General features: G+C 39.2%; 2 protein-coding genes across 4 annotated transcripts in view; one reads left to right on the forward strand and one right to left on the reverse strand.

Annotated features, from left to right (window-relative positions):
• xpr1.L (xenotropic and polytropic retrovirus receptor 1 L homeolog) overlaps positions 1-10415 on the reverse strand; it is a gene marked incomplete at its 5' end in the record, with an annotated part of 81776 nt that extends 71361 nt beyond the window's left edge. Inside the window, 1 exon segment of the mRNA NM_001093461.1 lies at positions 10112-10415. Within this exon segment, the coding sequence (NP_001086930.1) occupies positions 10112-10180 (69 nt within the window).
• acbd6.L (acyl-CoA binding domain containing 6 L homeolog) overlaps positions 9134-20181 on the forward strand; it is a 99035-nt gene continuing 87987 nt past the window's right edge. The window contains exon 1 of one of the 3 annotated variants that reach the window (XM_041590518.1): positions 9134-9311. The gene's annotated coding sequence lies outside the window, so the exon portion shown is untranslated. Of the gene's footprint in view, positions 9312-10653; positions 10824-20181 lie in introns of those variants that run through there. The other 2 variants (XM_018258514.2, XM_018258513.2) reach the window with 2 other exon arrangements.

A 20181-nucleotide genomic window follows, 5' to 3' on the forward strand; every position in this document is an offset into this window, starting at 1 on the left:
TGGGCATCATTGTTCATTACCAAAGTAATGCATTAAAAATGTCATATTCAATGCTCGGTTCTTCACACCGTTGGAAAAACATTGCAGACGCTCGCAGTAGTTTTTACTGTATAACTCTCACTCAGTAATCTAAGCAAAGCAAGGGTCAGTTGTATATATTTTGTGAGAAGGCTATGGAAGCACTTGTTGTTCTGCTGAGAATAGCACAATAGGAGAGAATGATCTGCAGTGAGGGAATAAAAGGAGGCGCTTAAGGACATTTAATCGCGGATAAGAACAAAGCAACCCTAATATAATACAATTCTCTTAAATAATGCATTAGATTTAAAACTTTAAGGGATTATTTGAACAGAAATCTATACTTATATGATACGTGCCTCCTATCCACACCCAATGAATATCTCCTGCAACCCCTAGGAACTGGGCAACAATGACCTTGAAGGTAAATGTGCAGAGGCAGACAAAGAAGACAGAAAACAAAGAAAATGCACAGATATAGTCCTATCTAATAAAGATATCAGAGTTGTATGGATTAAATCAAAAAAATATAGGGGTTTAGTCCCACTGTCTCCAGCTTCTCCCCACCGTCACTTATTGTACGCCTACGCTAACATGCCAGCATGTCAAGAAATAGGAGGCTTTTATAATCACTTATAATCAATCCCACGCATTCAGCATTACAGGGACAGCCAAAATCAGTTGGCTGTTATTACCTATTAGTGGTCTCTTTTTGCAAAAATATACGTACATGACTTTTTAAAGTATGCTAAAGTTGCATTTGCACAGACAGGAAAGAATCAACTTATGGATTTCTCTTGGCATAAGCAATATATTTTACACATTAACAAGAAAACAAACTTTACTTTAACAAAAACAAAAGGACTGACAGCAGGAAAACGAGATGTATGCCATGAAGCCTCAATCATTTCCAGTGTTTGTGCTACACTGACATAGAACATGGAACCTCATTTCATTATACTAAGAATGCAGTGTTGTATATAAACTTACAACACCCAAGTCTGAAGCATTTGCTTTAATGGGGTTTTTCACCTTTAAGTTAACTTTTAGTATGTTATAAAATGGTAAATTCTAGGTAACTTAAATTAGTCTTCATAATTAATTTTTTATAGTTTTTAAATTATTTACGTTCTTATGACTTTCCAGCTTTCATATCAGGGTCACTGAATCCATCAAATGCTCTGTAAGGCTACAAATGTATTGGTATTGCTACTATTTATTAAGCATATTTTTATTCAGGCCCTCTCGTGTTCATATTTCAGTCTCTTATTCAAATTAATGCACGGCTGCTAGGGTAATTTGGACCATAGCAACGAGATTGATAAAACGGCAAAGCTGCTAAATAAAAAGCTAAACAACTAAAAAACATAAATCATAAAAAAAAATGAAAATCAATAGCAAATTATCTCAGTATAGCAATCTTTACGTCATATAAATAGCTAACTCAAAGGAGAACAACCCCTTTAAAAATGGAATAGTGGGTAGTGCACAGGAAAATCTATAGGAGTTATTTGTGGACAATGTTGAGTTGCTGTGATCTGGTGGTCACCAGCTCAAGCAAACCATGATAATCCAATAATTGGCCAATGGCCCAATCAGATCAGACCATATTGACCGACCTTCAGTGACCAAATCACTTAACGAAATATAATTTGACTGGGTCTTAATATGTACTCATAGCTTAATCATGGCACTGCAGTAAAGGAAGCAGGATTTCCAGATCCTCGGAATGGACAAAGTACAAAACATACCATAAAAAAAAAATCTCATTACTTATTGGAAAAGCTTTGTGCTCCTTTGTAATTTATTTTTATGCTGGCAGGCCACTGAATGAGCATACCTCATCAGTTTGGAATTATTGCCTGGAAAATACCTGAAGTGGTTCCTATGAGTTGCAACAGTTATTTCTGTTTCTCATAACATAGGACCTAGCAAGCAGCTCATGAACTTCTGAGCATGTTATGGTCTTATTTGTATTTATCAATGTCCTGCAATAATGGTTGTCTGCACTTAACCTCCTTCCCATTATACCACAAAACAAAAAAGACAAACTGAATTAGTAAAACTGCAGATAGACAAAAGGGAAGTTGTGTATAGGAAGGATCAATAAGTAAATGTTAGAGAGCAGACTAATGGAAATGGTATTGGGTTATCAGCAATGACCATAAGTGGTGATCATGTTTACTTTTAGATGGGGCTTTTAAGAGCGTGGCAGGGGCCTAATATTTCATCTATGTTTCACATCCTTTTTACCTTATGGATTCCCCCTACCCAGAGTAAGCAACAAACCTGTAAGTCTAGCAGGGATCCCCAACCTTTTGAACCTGTGAGCAACATTCAGAAGAAAAAGGAGTTGGGGAGCAACACTAGCATGACAACTGTTATTGGGGTGCCAAATAAGTGCTGTGATTGGCCATTTAGTAGCCCCTATGTGGATTGTCAACCTGCATTGAGGTTCTATTTGGTAGTACACCTGGTTCTTATACAACCAAAACTCGTCTCCAAGCCTGGAATTCATAAATAAGCAACTGCTTTGAGGCCACTGGGAGCAACATCCAAGGGGTTGGAGAGCAACATGTTGCTCACGAGCTACTGGTTGGGGATCACTGGTCTAGAGTATAGTATAGAGTACAACTCGTTTTTTTTTCTACCAGACTGCAATCCAGTTGTCTGGCTGTATGGAATAATTAGCAACTTTTAAAAAAGCAAACATCAGTTCCTTATGGTTTTACCTGCAATTAGGGATGCACCGAATCCAGGATTCGGCCTTTTTCAGCAGGATTCGGATTCGGCCGAATCCTTCTGCCTGGCCGAACCGAACCCTAATTTGCATATGCAAATTAGAAGTGGGGAGGGAAATCACGTGAATTTTTGTCACAAAACAAGGAAGTACAATTTTTTCCCCTTCCCACCCTTAATTTGCATATGCAAATTAGGGTTCGGATTCGGTTCGGTATTCGGCCAAATCTTTCACAAAGGATTCGGGGGTTCGGCCGAATCCAAAATAGTGGATTCGGTGCATTCCTACCTGCAATATTTAAATAACTGTATTAGTAAGTGATTGGTTGTATCATAACAATCACTTACTTTAATACTGTACAAGTTATAGTCTAGTCTATTTGGTCACACATAATCACAAATCTGACTGCTTTTTTCATAGTGCAGTCTCATTAAGGGCCATGGCACACAGAAAATTTCCTCTACCATGCCCGATAAAGAGAAGGAAAATCCTTGCCCCTCCACATTCATATGAATTGATACATTCAGGGCCGGATTTACATAGTGGGCGCCCCTAGGCCCACTGCCGTTCGTCGCCCCTGTCCCCTTATTCTTTATCTTCATGCAAATTTTCATCATCTGGACTGGAGCAATGGGGATTGGCACACAGGAAATTAAAAAAATTATTGTATCTCCAGCACTTCCCTAGTGTTTTTGAACCAATGTGGGTGTGGTTGGGCAGCATGCTGCCCCCCTAAGATCCTGCCACCCTAGGCCCGGGCCTAGGTGGCCTTTCCACAAATCCGGCCTGGATACATTTAAAACAACTGACATGCATCAAACCTGGACAATCGCACAAAGATGCCAAAGGCAGCATTTAAACACAGGTGATAAAGCACCCCGTGTCAGGGCCCTAAAAATAAAAAGTTGGTCTCAAAGGAGAACCAAACCCTTTTTATTAAAATTCCCTACCGAACCTACTCTACATCTTCTTCTCTTCGGTAATCTTCAGGAAGAGATTGTCGTATCGGCAAATGCGCAGTTGGCGCAAACTTCCGGTCCCGAACAACTGCGCATGTGCCAAAAGCCACGGAAATTGCCGAAAGAACTGAAGATTGCCTAAGAGAAGAAGATGGCGTCCGTGAACTCTGATGCCCTGAATCTGCAACGAGGGGTAGGTAAAGAGTTAGGGGCATTTACCCAGGGTAACACCTAGGCTGGGGGGGGAGCAGGGAGGGAGGTCTATGTAGGGGGGTAGGGGATTTTAATAAAAAGGGTTTGGTTCTCCTTTAAATCCTTTTGCTTGCTTATGTTACAACCTCTACTGAGGCACCCAAAGGTGTGAAAACAAGTAGGAGGGAGGAGCTTAGGATCCATGTAGCACTGAGGTAGCTCTGTTCTTTTGGTATAGTATACATTTTGGATAAATATATATATATATATATATAGTAAAGGGGGTTGCTCCAAAACATTTTCTGAGATCAAAATAAAAATAAAATATCACAACTATTGCATGCTTTAAAGAAGTGCAAGTGTCATTTAGTTAAGTCTAGTTGTACTGTACATACTTTTTTTTGTGCACCAATAAACTTTCTTAAGTGTGATACTGGCTATTGCTCAAATTAATATAATAATTGTTTATTTGGGGTCTAAGGCAGTATTCTGCATAGTTATCAGGTAGCGTATTCCTAAGTATTTGCTTTAACTGATTAATTGATTGCTTAACCTTAACTTATCTCTCCAGTGAGCAAAACAAATATAAGGGTAAGGCTAATGGCACACTAGGCACAGCCTTATCTCTCCACCTCTGTTGTTTTCTCCACAATGCAGAGAGAAGTCGGCACGCTCCCCTCCGCTCCAGCGTGTGTCTGCAGTGAAAGGCATGGTGTTAGCCTGTATGCAGATAATTGGAGTCAGTGTTCCCTCTAATTCTTTCTTGGTTAAGTGCGCAAAAGAATTATTTTGTGCGCACATTTTAAAAACGGTGTGCCCAGGTCAGAATAAGTTCAAAATTTAGTGTTTTCACACAAAATTCTTTGTGCGCTGGCTTCAAGATTTGTGAAAAAAGGGGGGTTCACCTCGCACACCCTGGCCTTCAGGAACTCTGCCGGGTGCTCAAATACCTGGGGGGATCGGCACCCCCCTAGAGCAAGATTTGTGGGCACATACACGAGTGCATAGTTTAGAGGGAACATTGTATTTTGTCAATAACAAAATGCAGGTAACAAAATAAAAATACCACGTGAGCAACTGTTCTTTGTAACTTAGATATTGACCAAACCTGTACAGACCGATAGCATACTTATAGGCCAGATTTAATTCAGTGAGAAAAAGGGTCATCATGTGAAAACTCATGGATGAGGTTCAATTTGAGATGCAGTTCAATTCAGAAAAACTCACTGTTTCATCTTGTGATAACTCTATTGAAGTCTATAGGAAAAAAACAGGAAGTGAATTAGGAGAAAAGTCTTTTTTCCTCAAATAGAATCTCGTCTCAAAGTTTTCATGTGATAAACCATGAGATGTTTTCTCACTAAACTGAATCTAGCCCTATGGCTGGAAGAAAGAAATATATTTGCTTATTCAACTAAAAGTAAGCAGCATATTTAAATTGTTTCAGCACTCATCTAATTAGGTAAACATTTGGCACCAAGCAATTCCTGTAATTTAACAATGTCTGATATATCACATAAACAGTAACCAGCTTTACAGAAAGTTGTTTTTTTTTTGTTTTTTGTTTTTTAATTGTGTGTTGACTTTACTAATCTGTTTTGATAAACACCTCTTGCATAATAAGGTGCAGTGTTAAAACACTAAAACAATGAATGAATCCTAATATCTTTGCCACGTGCTATCTTTGACATAGCTCTCATTAAGCAAACATGACAGCTATGATGAAAAACCAGCCTGGGCTAAGGAATAAGAGGATATGACTCCAGTTTACGAGGCATTGCTAAATTAATAGCTTGGGTTATTTCTTCTTGCACTGGAAGCATTCTCAAAGGAATTTTAAGAAAAACTGCCTTTCACCTTGAAGAATAAAGAAATATTGGGGCAGCACATGTCACTACAAATAGCAGCAAACTATCCACACCAGACCACTTCCTTCTGCCTGAACAAACTAAGGAGTTTATTGGCCACAGTTTTCTGTTCTATAAGAACAGAAAACTGAAGCCAAGTTATATCTGTACAAGATTTCAAAACTAGGTTTTAATTAGTGACGAAGGGATGGAATCTAGGGCCACTATTATAGCCCTGTGGCTGCATACCAGTGTGCATGAATCCAAAAGGCAGCATGCTATTTTGAAACAGAATGACTCACGGAACATGATTATGACTGACCAAACAACTAATAATTAGACACATCTACAGGCCTGTTTCACATTAACACACAGTTGAGGAAAGAGCAAATGGGATTTCAACATTTCTTTTCCTTATAAAAGATAAATGTTAATGGCACCAAATGGTAGGTGCATTAGTCAATGCATTAATGGGATTAGTTTAATACAGGCAACTATATGTGTTTATTTCTGTGGAAAATTTTAAAGCACACCAGATGTATATTACTTACACTAACATTAAGGGCTATTCGACACGGGGAGATAGCGACGCGTTTGCGGTCGCGGCGACAAAGCGCCGCGACAGTCGCCGCGACCGGCGCAGGCGACAGTTTTGTATGGGCGCCTATGTAAAAACGCCTGTGCTAACCACACGAGGCGATGCGCTTTTCAACAGTCGCCTGAAAAAGCCTGGCGAGGCATTTTCAGGCGACTGTTGAAAAGCGCATCGCCTCGTGTGGTTAGCACAGGCGTTTTTACATAGGCGCCCATACAAAACTGTCGCCTGCGCCGGTCGCGGCGCTTTGTCGCCGCGACCGCAAACGCGTCGCTATCTCCCCGTGTGGACTAGCCCTAAATAATGTACAACAGTGCCCCCTTAGTTTGCTTCTCCCTAATCCTCCTTGATACCGTTCTGTTTTTCATTGCTCCGAACAAAGAAAAAGGACAATTATTCCTCAAAAAAACATTTTTTTAAGAATGGACAACATTCTGCCCATTGTTTAGCGACAGCCTGCTTATATTGACTGCAAAACTGTTTGGCATGCAGAAGCAGTGAAAAAGAAAAATCACATTTAAATAATAAAGGGCAAGTAAATACAATCAATGATGTTAATATAATTATACATTCTGTACCCTGGTACCAAACTCAAGCTAAACATGAAATGCACAAAAGATTAATGAAAGGGGAAAACTAGTCTCCATTTAATGGTGGTGTATGTCAAACAAACCAGATTGCCTTCCATAATTCTGAGGGCAGTCTGCCCGAGAGACTGTAATGCATTAGGGAAACCAATTAGGAGTTGATGACATTAGATGATGTGTGAGTTAAATAATTAATTTGTACATAATATACTGTAAATTTAATTTGTACGTTTATGCTTGAACAGTATATCCATGACTGGTGCTTCTGTACTTACACTATTCAAATCTGTGAAGCTGTATATGAAATCTCCACAAATCAATGATTTACCCCAGTTCAGACAATTTCACAGATATCTTAGGTGTGCCAAATATCTTCATATGCTATAATGTCTAATGATTGACGTTTTATATACAACAGGCAAGGAGAACAACAGAAGCTTATCAATAAGTATATTTGCTGAACTCTTTAAACAATCACTCCTTCTGTAAAAGAAAATGTGCCTATAGCAGCAAACAGAATTTGGACATAAAATATACATATATGTGCCATGAGTATACTACCAGAATTATAAAAAAAACTGCCTGTTTTTCATCAAATTATCAACACTTTTCCTAGAAGAATCAGAATTATTTATGTATATTCCTGTACCTAACATTTTTCTTTTTTTATAAATACAAACTGTGATCCAGGCCAGGAAGAAGAAAATAATAACCATAATTAACCAATTTTCAACAAACCCCTCCCTGACCACCAGCTGAAGTCTTTGTGGGAATTTGAGATAAGGAAGAGAACGTTAGACTGAAACGAACAAGCGTTTGTTGCACAAAGAATAAAATCTGCACATCTATGGCCAGCTTTTGCTTAACTACTTTCTTCCCCTCCCATAGCTGCTAAAAATGTTTTGTGCAAGAAATAACAAAACCATTAATTTTAAACAACAGGCAAAAAAGTGCTATATCTGTAAAATATGCTTATTATATTCTTTCAGAAGGGTGGCATATAAAAGTGTATTTACCAAAAAAAACTTCCATAGCATTTTGTTGGGCAGACAATTTGTTTGTTATGTGTATATGTTCACTTTCAGAGATTTTTTAACTCATAAATTGCCAAAGATCCCAAATATTTGACCACTAGAAGTGCATTACAACAAAATAACCAACAAGCTAACATAACAGGAAGTCCCTAAAGTAGCTGGCCATGCAGATATCTGCTTGGTTGCCAACAACTAGATCTTTGTCTGATTTAGACGGTCGACCAAATTGGTCTGATCCGACTGCATGAAATTCCAATAGCACTCACAGCAGCACTAAACGTACACACCTTGTCACCATGACCACCATAATTAAAGCTTGCTTTTAGCAACTGTAGGGGTATGTTTTAGTAAGAAGCACAGATTGACATCCGAATTATCATTTAAGAACACTGGCTATAGTAACTCTCACCTAAAACAGTTTGTGGGTTTTGCTCAAGAGAAGATGACTGAATGTTTGAAGATATTTTCCCTCATCATTTAGAGAGATTGCCCTTCCTAATACAGTCACTGACAAATTAGCATTTAAGGAAATTACGATTAAATAACAGATTCATTTCTGTATAATTTTGACAGTCAAAGTTCTGAACATTCTTTAATTTCAGATATTTTAAACTTTTCAATCAGTTCAGCTGAAGGAAGCTACTAAAAATGTCTAGAAAGGAGGCCTTTGCTATAACATGCTATTTTAAGTACATTTAATTCTACTGAATATCATAGGTTCCCCATGTGCAGCAATTCATTGTATAGTTTTATGTTTAGGAGGATACAGTAGAACATAGATAACTAAACCACTGCCTACTGTTCTATTTCCATCTTCAGTCAAGTAAAGTTAGCATCCACCATTATTTCAACAACAAAACAAAACTATACATATATATACATATATATACATATATATACATATATATATATTTATATTTATACACACACAGACAAACACCTAACTGTATAAATAAATTCCTTCCTTTTATAAAGTGAGTGATGATATATATATATATATATATATATATATATATATATATATATATATATATATATATATATATTTATATAATGCAGCACTAAGGGAGACAGAGATACAGCTACACCTTCCTATCTGGCTTATTATTACAAGGTTTTAAATGAAGTGCTGATTCAGCTATACATGGACAAAGCAAATGTCTATTAGATACATCGAGCAATCACTCCTCTCTTCTCCCACCTTGCCTAGATTGGCTGATTTGGTACACAGATAATCGGCTTGTTACTAATCTCTGTATGCCCTTCACAGATTTTGTAATTATGTTACAGCTCTACTATTAGCTATTTTCAAGCAAGTTAAAAAGGGACCTAGAATAAGGTAAGACAAAGGTTTTCTTTTTATCATTTCCTCCCCAGCCATACTAATGAAAGGCGTTGTCTATACAGACAAATACATTTATACTGATGGGTTGTAGCAGTAGTTGTGCGCACACTTGTGTTTAAAACAAAAGCAGCAAACAGTCAAATTATAACATGTAACAAGTGCTTTCTCAGTGTTAGTTCCTCGTGGTAGAGATAGCATAACTTGATAAAATGTAATGTTATACAGGTTGAAGGCACCGGAGAAAGCATGGTTCTCTGGTTGTTTACCAACTCCCAGCATCCCCTGTTCTGAACTGCACTTCATCAACAGGGGGCCACAGGCTCATCCTCAAGCCTAGTGCAACTTCATGAAACTTAATTCCACTATGTATATTTTAAGATGTGTATGAATCAAGGTCATAGTGGAATGTCCATAGTGGAATGTCCAGACCTGAGTGTGTTGCCTGAGCCAGTCCTATGCTATTACTTGGGATAATAACATGGTTGTGCCTGGTGAATTGCCAACGTTAGTGTCTAAGGGGACACTCTATTTGTGGGAGCTGTAAACAAGCTGCTGTCTGGAGTGGGTGCTGGGAGTTGTAGAACAGGGCCAGGGAACGACCCCCCCACACACACACACCTCCCAGCTGGAGCATTTGGGGGTATAAGGTATATGGAAGGTGGGTCTCTCCATGATGCTAAAAACAAAAGAATATATAACTATATGTTAGTCTTTCATGGCAAGGTGTTAGTTGACCAGTGACAATGAAAGAGTTAAGCCGATGTTCTAAGGCTTATTGGTCATATCCAGCTCACCTCATACTGGATATACTGCTTCCTCCACTCCGGGGTGATGTGCGCCGATAAATGCTCTGTGAACTTCATCCTCAGCCCTGATCTTAAGGGGCCCCTTACGGCCCCCTCGCTGCTTCCACCGCCGTCGCCTCTGCTACAGGTAGATTGCGGGGACCGCTCCGGCTCATGTGTCCCGCACTGGCCGGTGCCTTCCCAGAAGTCTTGTTATATCCGATGAGCAGTCACAGTTAGCCACAGAACGTCCCGCTGTGTTATATCGCCCGACGTCCACTGTTCTTGTCTTGATGTCACTGTCAACTGCTGTCTCTCCCTTTGGGGTGCCTCAGAGCATCTCCCTGCTTTGCCTCTGCACTAGCCCCGCCGCCATCTTGCCAAATCTCCCACTGCGCTTGCGCAACTCCCACCCACACACAACGTCATTGTCATGGAAACCACCTTCTGGAGGTAGAAAGGGGTGGGCAAAGGAGGAGCTTCTCTCCAGCGGAGCAGTAGTAACGCTCGGCTTGTCGTGTTCACGTTTTTTTAATCGAGGATGGGTTTACAGTAAGCCGCGCCTCTTATCTTTGAGTCTGAATTATGACCCGCCCTGCTGTTTTGAAATCTGAGGTTGGTGAGAGTGTGTCCGACCCTGTCGCATGGAGGCTGTGTTTGAACTACAACTCCCAGGAACACCCTGCGACTTACAGTCCTATTTCTGCTGTAAATGAAATCAGTAGGTTGTTATTTATATCGCCACGTGTGCAAGTTTATAGACGGCTCGCAATCATTTACAGTATAACACAACACAGCTTTATTGGCTTGGGGTATTTTTCCCTGCTTTTCCTATATACTGTATATATATTTCTTACCTATTCATTACATTATTATGTCTTATTTGTATAGCCATGAAATACTCCAGAACTCTTTACAGAAATGATACATCAATTATATGACTTCCTGTCAGGTCTGGACTGAGAGTCAAAATAGGCCCTGGCATTCCAAGCACAAAGAGGCCCAATCAACCGCCCACCAAAGTGATTTTCTATGGCATCTCACAGCAGCCTCTCTAACATTTGCCACAATCCACAGATGGCCAGTCTGGGCCTGCTCCCTTCTAGGGTTGCGACCTTGAAAAAAAAAAATGTGGCTGGGGTGCACTGAGAGGGGCAATGAGATAAGGGCAGAGTGCCGATGTATGGAGGTTAGGGTTGCCACCTGTCCTGTTTTGAACTGAACATTGAGGTTTTTCGAAGGGCTATCCTGATCAAAACTGCCTGCCAGGTCTGGACTGAGAATTAAAATAGGCCCTGGCATTTCAGGTACATAGAGGCCCAAACAGCCCACTAAATACTGATTTTCTATGGCACCTTATAGCAGCCCCTCTGAGATTTGCCAGAACCCACAGATTGCCAGTCTGGGCCAGCTGTCTGCCCAGTTTTCCAAATTAGGAAAACCGGGCAGGATTCGCTATGATTGATGTGGCGATCAGCCAATCGCTCCCCACCCCTGTCGCATCACAATCACAGCCCCACCCTCTGCACGGAGTTAGATGGCCCAAATGGTAGCAACCCTAATGGGGGTGGAGATTACATGGATCCTATCAGGGATGCCTAAAATAAAAGTGAGAATTGAGGTTGACCAAGGCTTAAGTAAGCATATCAGGGGTGAAACATTAGGGAATTACAAATTTACCGGAAATCATTTTGATGGCAAATCTGTAATACCTAGGGTTGCTACCTTTTTAACCGGTGGAAACCAGGCAGGGGATGGGGCCGTGATGCGGAGGGGACGTGCAGTGATGTCAGGGGGCGTGGCTATGATGACTCTGCAATTGGCCAATCGCCTTGTAAATCATGGGGAATCTATTTCTGCCCGGTTTTCCAAATTAGGAAAACCGGGCAGGAAGTTTTGACCCGGGCAGCCCTTGAAATTACCAGGCTGTCCGTGACAAACCAGAAAGGTGGCAACCCTAGTAATACCGGCCCCAGTTTTGGCTGCTGTTTTACCAACTAGGCTGCAACTCTAGAACCTGCCCCAGTGAAGCTTACAGTGTAAAATCCCTATCACATTAAGAATGGTCAGTTTGACTGGAAAGAGATTCTGAGTCAAATTCCTGAGACTAATATCTGTAGTAGAGATAGGTACATACATACAAAGTTTCTCAACCTTGTATACCTGACACCTCACAGACTGGCCCAGATCTATCCTGGTTGTCCTGACGTATGCCCCAAGTGTAACCGTGACCAAGGTACTTATAGACAAGTATTCTGGGACTGTCCTCAAATCCAGAGATTCTGGGCAGAAATAATGCATTATGCGGAGAATAAGTTTGGACTCCCCAACGTATGTTCCCCGAACTTTGCTTATTGGTAATAACTGAAGGTCTAGCTTTGAACACCAGTGAACGGATATGCCTTTTGCAACTACTACAGTTTGCCAAAAAACCATCCTGATGACTTGTGGCTGCGGCCTATTTTGACTCCCAGTCCAGGCTTGTTGGCTGCCCAATTAGACATACCCGCATCGACAATACTATGAGACGCCTAAAGGAGACCCATCCCTTCCTCACTTTCTCTTTCTTCCTCAGACTATTCCGAAGCTCTATCTCTTTGAAACTTTCTCTTTCTTCTTTTCTATATAAATGGATGTTAAAACTGCAATAAAGAAAATCTGTTAAAAAAAAATTGGTCAGTTTTATCAGGAGCTATTTGAGGCAATTCAGTCAGTACCCAGCTGAATTCCCACTGGCTGTATCAATATCAGGTTAGATAAATTATCAAAATTCCTTATTTGTGGTAGAAGGGGGTGCAAAATGGAGGGGTCATGGGGCAGTCAGTAAGAACCAGGCATTGTGATGGTGATCCACTGTAATTTGAGCAAAAGATGCACTTGTGAAGAGACAGTTGGTTGAAAAGTGTGGAGATGCATAGCAAAGATTATTCATTACATGACCGGCTAGAGGTGGCTTAATGGAGTTTTGTAGATCATAGAAGGTGTCTGCACTGAGGTTCTGATACTTTTTTGTTTTTTCAGGCCTTTGGTTACAGACCCTTTTAGTAGAAGGGAATTGTGTTGCAGTATTGTGGAGCGGACAGAACTGCACCCAAGGCAATTGCATGTACCTCCAACCACTCTTGTGTAAATGCCTTAAGCTCATGAATCAATTAGGGGATGTTGGCCCTTCTCACAAAGCTACAATCAGAACCCCGGTTGCTCTTCAGTGCTTTTAACATGTAGGATATCTGAGGCTTGTGTGACTTTCTGAAAATAATGAAATATTAGTTTAGTTCGTTTTTTTTGTGTATGAAGTATGGAAAGCCCTATTTCTCCAGCTTTCATAGAGGATGCTGAAGTTTCAAAAGGAAATTATATACAGTATGTCAATTGATCATGTCTGAGAGGCAAACTTCTTGACGATCCAGTGTTTCATTTCAGGGGGAACTTTAGTGGAATGTTCTAAAAGTTGGAATCTGGAAACAACAGGAAAGGCAAGGGGTTTGCTTTAGTGGTGCTTAAACCTCTAAGGTCTTCAAGAAGGCCAATTTCACCTATAGACTAGGAAAAGGAGTATGACTGGAGCAGAAAGCTTTCTTAGCAGTCAACTTCCTAGAAACTAGATCACTTTCGATCTTATACTTCTACTATCTTTTCCTGACTCAAGGGAACGAACGTATGTGTCCAGCCATGTAGCGTCATGGCAATGGTGTATGTCTGTTATCAATATGGTAGATAGACTGCAACAGTAATGACAGGGGTCAGGATTTTATGGAGGGCAGAGAGGTCAGTGACTGTCCTCTGTCGTTGATGACATGCCTTTCAAGTGTGACTTCCTAAAGCAGTCTTCTAAAGGAAGACAGACTGTTACTGCTACTATGCTCAAGGCTGGAAACCTTTCTAGCTCATTCTTACCATATAATGCAGTGACTGTAAAAATATTAATGTTAATGGTTTTCTTAAATATGATATGTTTAGCTGGCTGTTCAAATCTGATTGCTGATTGACTGCTATGGAAAACATAACCAGTGATATTTATCTGCAATGTTAATTACTGCCCCTCGAGTTGTTACACTCTACATATTTCGAGCTGAAGAGTTTTGAATAAAAATAATTTTAATGGAATCATTTTGGTTATGAGATACTTTTTGTTAATTGTTGTGTACAAAAATCTGGCCCTCGGTTTTTGGTTCACACTTTGATTTGTTTTTACCACATAGATGTATGAGATGGACTTCTCACAATGCCCGCTTTGGTTAGAAGGTACTGCAGATGATGATGCCATGAGTTTATTTTTCCCTCCCATTTGTGAACCGAGGAATAATTAGGAAATTTTGGGATGTCCCAACAATGTTTGTGTCCTTGTATCAAAGGGAAAAGGAGATTTTTGTACTTATAAATAAATCCTTTTTCTAATTACCTTCAGGGGACAAGAACCTTGTGTCCATTGCCTCTGAATGACAAATACTTTATATATTATAATATAATTAGTCTTACTTTATGTACCCATGATGGATGCCTGCTTATCTGATGTTATATTTTATTAAAAAAGAAGCTTATAGCTTTGATACTCTTGTGTTAGTGAGTAGAGGAATAAACATTTTTATCACGAGCTGAGATCAAGCCTACCAGCTAATTATTGAAATTTAGCATTTACATATTCTGTATCTTACTTAATTGTCACATAAAACCATAGCAACACTAGCTAAACACATCTCTAAGCCATATGGACCAATTACTTATTAACAGAAAATATTTGGGCCAAAAAGTGGAGAACAGACACTTATACTGTTGCCACCTTGTATAAATAATAGTTACCAGTGGGCAGGGCTGGAAATAGGGGTAGGCAAAAGAGAAACATGCATAGGGCACACAAGTCGGGGTCCTCTAGTACCCTAGACCTTTACCTATTTTGCCTTCTTTAACTCCTGAACATTAAAGGCTTGTTGATAGTGCGAGTTGCTAAGTTGCAAGGAGGCCAAGATTTTAGTGGATCGGTTTCAAGCAGGGGGCATGTGCGCAGATGATAGCAGAGGGATTGGAGATGACACCAGAGGTCTTTTATCATGTTTAAAACATTTCTTTGACACATCATGTCATGAAGTTTATTTCGAAAATGAAATTGCAAGATGTAAAGGGAATGCTATGCAAAATGAAATAAACCTTGTATTTTCTTGTAGTGGGCGTTTTTTCCATACAATCTGTAGAATTATATTCTTTTTCTTCTGTACCTTGATTTACTAGATTTAGAAGACATCTTCTTTTGGCAAAGAATCCCAAGCCATAATTTTGATTCCTCAACTTTCACCCCGTCTTTCTTTCTGAGCAATAAAGATTTTAATAATTAGTCTTTCCTCATAGGTCCTTGGTTTGAGGGCTCAGTAGACTAAAGTTTGTTGTTCATCAGTTATCAGGTATCTGGTTGCTGTAATGCTGACTATATATATATATATATATATATATATATATATATATATATATATATATATATATATATATATATATACACACACCAATAATATATACATTGGTCAGTTTGTCAGTCACCCAGGTTTGAACATTTCAGCCAGTCTGGCTTCATTGATTAGTTATATCAGTAAGTGTACTTTGAATATGATGATAGCAAAATATTAAGGTCCTTTTGTTTGTAACTCCACATCTGCTATATTTTCATTAGTGATGTGTGGGTCGGGTGAAACCCATTGTCCCTTCACCCGTGCCCGCCCGAGCCCGACTTCTGGGTTCCTTTTATAGACCCGCCCCGATGATGACATCACAAAAGGGGAGGAGTGTAAGGTGATGGGCGGTGAGAGCAGGATGAAGAGCTTGACCCGGCCGCCACCTGCAAACGGGTTCCACGGGTATCGGGCTGGCTTGGCTTATTCAGTCATGTGGTGCTATTAAGCAAGATAACTTAAAACTTAATAATACTATTTTAGTGGTAGTATTTTAACCCATGGGGCCTTGTTTTTCATATTCAGCGAAAACTAAAAACCTACAAATTAGGATGTTTTTGATGTGGCTGAGTCACATGCCAGAGGGGCTGCAGTAGGCCACTGCTTTATAATGGGCCTGTGTAGGGCTATTTGGATCTCTGTGTACTTGAAATGTCAGGACCTATTTTGAATCTTACCTACCACTGTCCATTCACCAGATTCTGCTCTGACCTAATGTTCCTGTTTGTCCTGGCTGTAAATAGTTTTGGCTTGGCTTCTGACCTTGTTTATTATTTCCTGAATCAGAACCTTGCCTGGATTTCCCCCTGAACTGTTTCCTGACCCCAGAGTATTTTGAAATTTGAAAGTTGTGACTTGATTTAGTTTGGGTTACAAACATCTGATTTTGCTGCCTTGGAATTATATCTTTATTCGGTTGCCTGTGCCAGCTTTTCCCCCAGCTGCTGCTATTTCCCGTATTCAAATCTGCAAAGTGAATAAGAGACTTGAACTATTAAGTACTTAAAAATGCCAGGGAACTCTGCTTTAAACTGGCTTATCTGTGCCTGCTGTCCCTCCATATGTGGTCTCTGTTGCTGTTTCTTCCTTCTTGTAAAGATACATAAACTCACGTAATTGTTGATGGCTTTCTTGGCAGTATTTTGCCTGTTAACAAACCAAAAAGCCCCTCACACTTGCTTACCTTGCTGCATACTGTTTTGTGCTCTTAGGAACTGAGTTTTCAGTAGCACTGCCTAAAAAGTTATGGAAACAAACCAACTGGCAAGTTTTAGGAAGAACCAAAGAAGCCAAATATGGATGACCCATTAGCTGTTGTTAGACTATTATTAGTGAGCAACAACAAATTCCTCTTTCAGCTGAGCATGTAGAAAGTGCTTATGTGGAGATAACTTTTTTTTTAAATAGCCCCAGCATATTCCTCCAAGGACAGCAATGAAATTGAGTTTCTCCAGGTGTTTATTCCTACAAGCAGATACAAAAGGTGAAGCAGAATAATTGTTAGTGTCTTGAGGTTATATATAATATCCTTTTAAAGGAGACGGTAGCCCTAATCAAGGGGATGAATTCAACTGCTAAGTTTTAGTGATAGTAGTGCCACACTGCCATCTTACTATCTATCTTTCGTAGACTTAGAGCAAGTGCAGAAAATCAAACCTTGTTTTAAGCTAAGTCCTTACCAATTTCTGGACCTCATGGTGGGGTTTAAGCAAGTCAGAAAACTCTGCTGTAGGTGTAGTGCTGCAACATAACTTTTGGAGTAGTAGAGAGTAAACTGTAACACTGTGAGGGATAGCATTCTGTATACTGTTTTACTTTAAATTATGCTATTATAAATATATTTCTTTGTATTTAGTACTAATAAGAAATATCATCTGAAAGTCCAAGGACCCTTTCTTAGGCACAAACATCATTTACCTTATTCTCTGTTCCCACCCAACCTCTGTCTCAGGCATTCAAACTGACAATCATTGTGTTTTTGCCACAATGAAAGGTTAGATGGGGCTATTTGCCTCCTCTGTTAAGTGAAAAATATCTGGTTTTCTTGACAAAATTGGTTCTTTTAGTGCATAGCGTAGTGCACTCCCTGCACTAGCACTGTTTCTCCTCTTGACCCACTTAGAGAGCAAGAGAGGTAAGTGGGGTTGTGAGGGGGTGGCAGCATCACAGAACCACCCCTGTAAGCGCCATGCAAAGCTACAAATGCCAGGGTTAAAGGGCAAGTGATAATGAAGTCAACTTGACTTGACTGCACATTTATTTATTTAAATTATGATTATATTCTACATAGAGGAAAAAACCTTATATTATGGAAACGGTCTATCATTTATCACTATTAAAACCAGGTGAGCCTGCAAGCCCAATTGCATATACATTCCCTTAGTTTTACTATAAATATAAACTTAGTGTTATCTCTGTACTAAGGAAGACAGACGCGTTCTTTTAAAATTGCAATTCTGCCCAAGCGGCTGTGTGATCCATCTGTGCTGTAGAAGTATAACGTAGCATAAATACATAAAGGACACATTTGTTATAAAAATAGTGCATGCAGATTAGATTCTAACATATTTTAATTCCAGTTAGAAATCTGTCTTCTTTTTGCAATACAGTTTTCTGTTTTTTTAAATGGTCTCTTTTTAGTGCAAACTTATATGAACCCATCCCACAAGTCCCATACATTTAAGGACATTGGGTGATGCCCACCTCATATCTTTACATTTTTTTTAAACTGAAGAGGAGCACCAGTAAAAATGTTATGCACTGGGTGTGCCTAAAATGGCAAGTTTATTTTATAAGAATGTGCCTTTTACTGGTGATCTCTTTAAAGGAACAGTAACACCAAAACATGAAAGTGTTTTAAAGTTATGAAAATATCATATACTGTTGCAGTGTACCAGTGCAGGGCAACACTGCATTATATTTGTATTACTTTAAAACACTTACATTTTTTTTATATTACTGTTCCTTTAAATAGATCACCTTGGTTTGGTCATTCCATAACATGGTTCTTTCTCATATTTTTAAATATTTCTTATATAATTGTCATTGGCGTGGTCGCCAACCAATTGAATTGTGTAAGAAGGGATGTGTGCCTTATCAGTCAGTGGGTAGACTTACAACTATGTTCTGAGCAATAGTTCCTGCAAACAGATATTCAGCAAGGTAATCCAGCTGAGTGCCTTGGGTGATTTTTTTGAACATGCATAAAATCCAAAGATTTTGGGATCTAAAGACCTACAGTTATTTTGTATTGATTTCATATTGATTTTCATATACCGGTACATAGTTATATATGTGAGTATAGATAGGTCTGTATAAGTATGTGTAAATGTAGGTTCATTTGGAGGGGGTGAACTTTTGATGGAGTTTAGGGTTTTTTAAAAAACCAACTTAACTATGTAACCATATGAATGCTCTTTCCATTCCCTCCACTTTTCTATGGAGGCATTTCTAAATAAGGCTTGATGTCTATACCCAATATCTATCATTTGCAGCAATATCAGCTGAAGCTTCAACCATTCTATGGGAGAAATAACAGGTACCAGCACAGAGACATATTTGATACCCCCTGTTGAACATAGAAGTGCATATCAGGTCTGAGTAAACTAGTTACTGAAAGGTATAATTACTTAACAGTCATCACTGTATCTTCCTTTAGCCTGTCCCCTAGACCTCACAAAGGGCATACTGTGATACTAGCTATATGAAAATGTTGAGAGAAGAAGTTTGCTGTGCTTGTAACCTTCTCCTCTTCTCACTTTCAAGATTTTTCCTTGGCAGCCTGTTAAAATTTTCTGCCACAACCTGCCATCATTCCTGCAGAGATTTTCAAGGTTTTCTAGGAACTCTCTCTCTAACACCATCTGACTACTGTCGACAGCATAGATATGAATTCAATACTTTTTACACTTCTAATAAAACTCTTCTGCACCTATTTCCAAACTAGTTAATATCACCTTGTGTCCACATATTTACCAACATTTGTACAAACAATATTATGTCTCACTGTGTTTCCCATAATGGCATTACACATTGTTCACCGATACTTTTTACCCATAGAATAATGCAAAACACAGAAAGACTGTTTGATTCAGAACCTCAATAGAACACATGAAGATATGCATCAATATTGTTTGATATAATGGTTAATGCCAACAAAGTTCACCTTTACATGAAAATGTCTTAATAAATGTATTTTAATAAAGGTATTAGAAAATAGCAAGAAAACTAAAAATAACACTTAAATACAGAAACATCTTTTTTAATTAGCCGTGCATTGTTTTAATAACATAAAATTAACAACTGACAGTACAGATAAGTAATAGAGTCATTTTAGAGAAAAAAAGTTTGTACTATTTTGTAGAAACTTAAAGGAGAAGGAAAGGCAAAAATAAATACTTATCTGCCATCAAAGTTCACCCCAAGTCCTCTATAATCGCTTATTTAGCAAGTAACATAGCCCCCTGTAAAGGTCTGTAATCCATAGCGTCGGTCGCAGCGCTTATTTAGGCAGGCAGGCGCCATCTTGGAAAGGTAACCGACAATAACTTCAACACCAACTTTGTACCAAAAAAAAAATTCAACTTGACCCCGAGAGTGCGTCACTACTGACATAGCGCTCATTAGAATTCTGCGCCTTGA

The sequence above is a fragment of the Xenopus laevis genome, chromosome 4L (assembly GCF_017654675.1).
Source record: "Xenopus laevis strain J_2021 chromosome 4L, Xenopus_laevis_v10.1, whole genome shotgun sequence".
NCBI lineage: Eukaryota > Metazoa > Chordata > Amphibia > Anura > Pipidae > Xenopus > Xenopus laevis.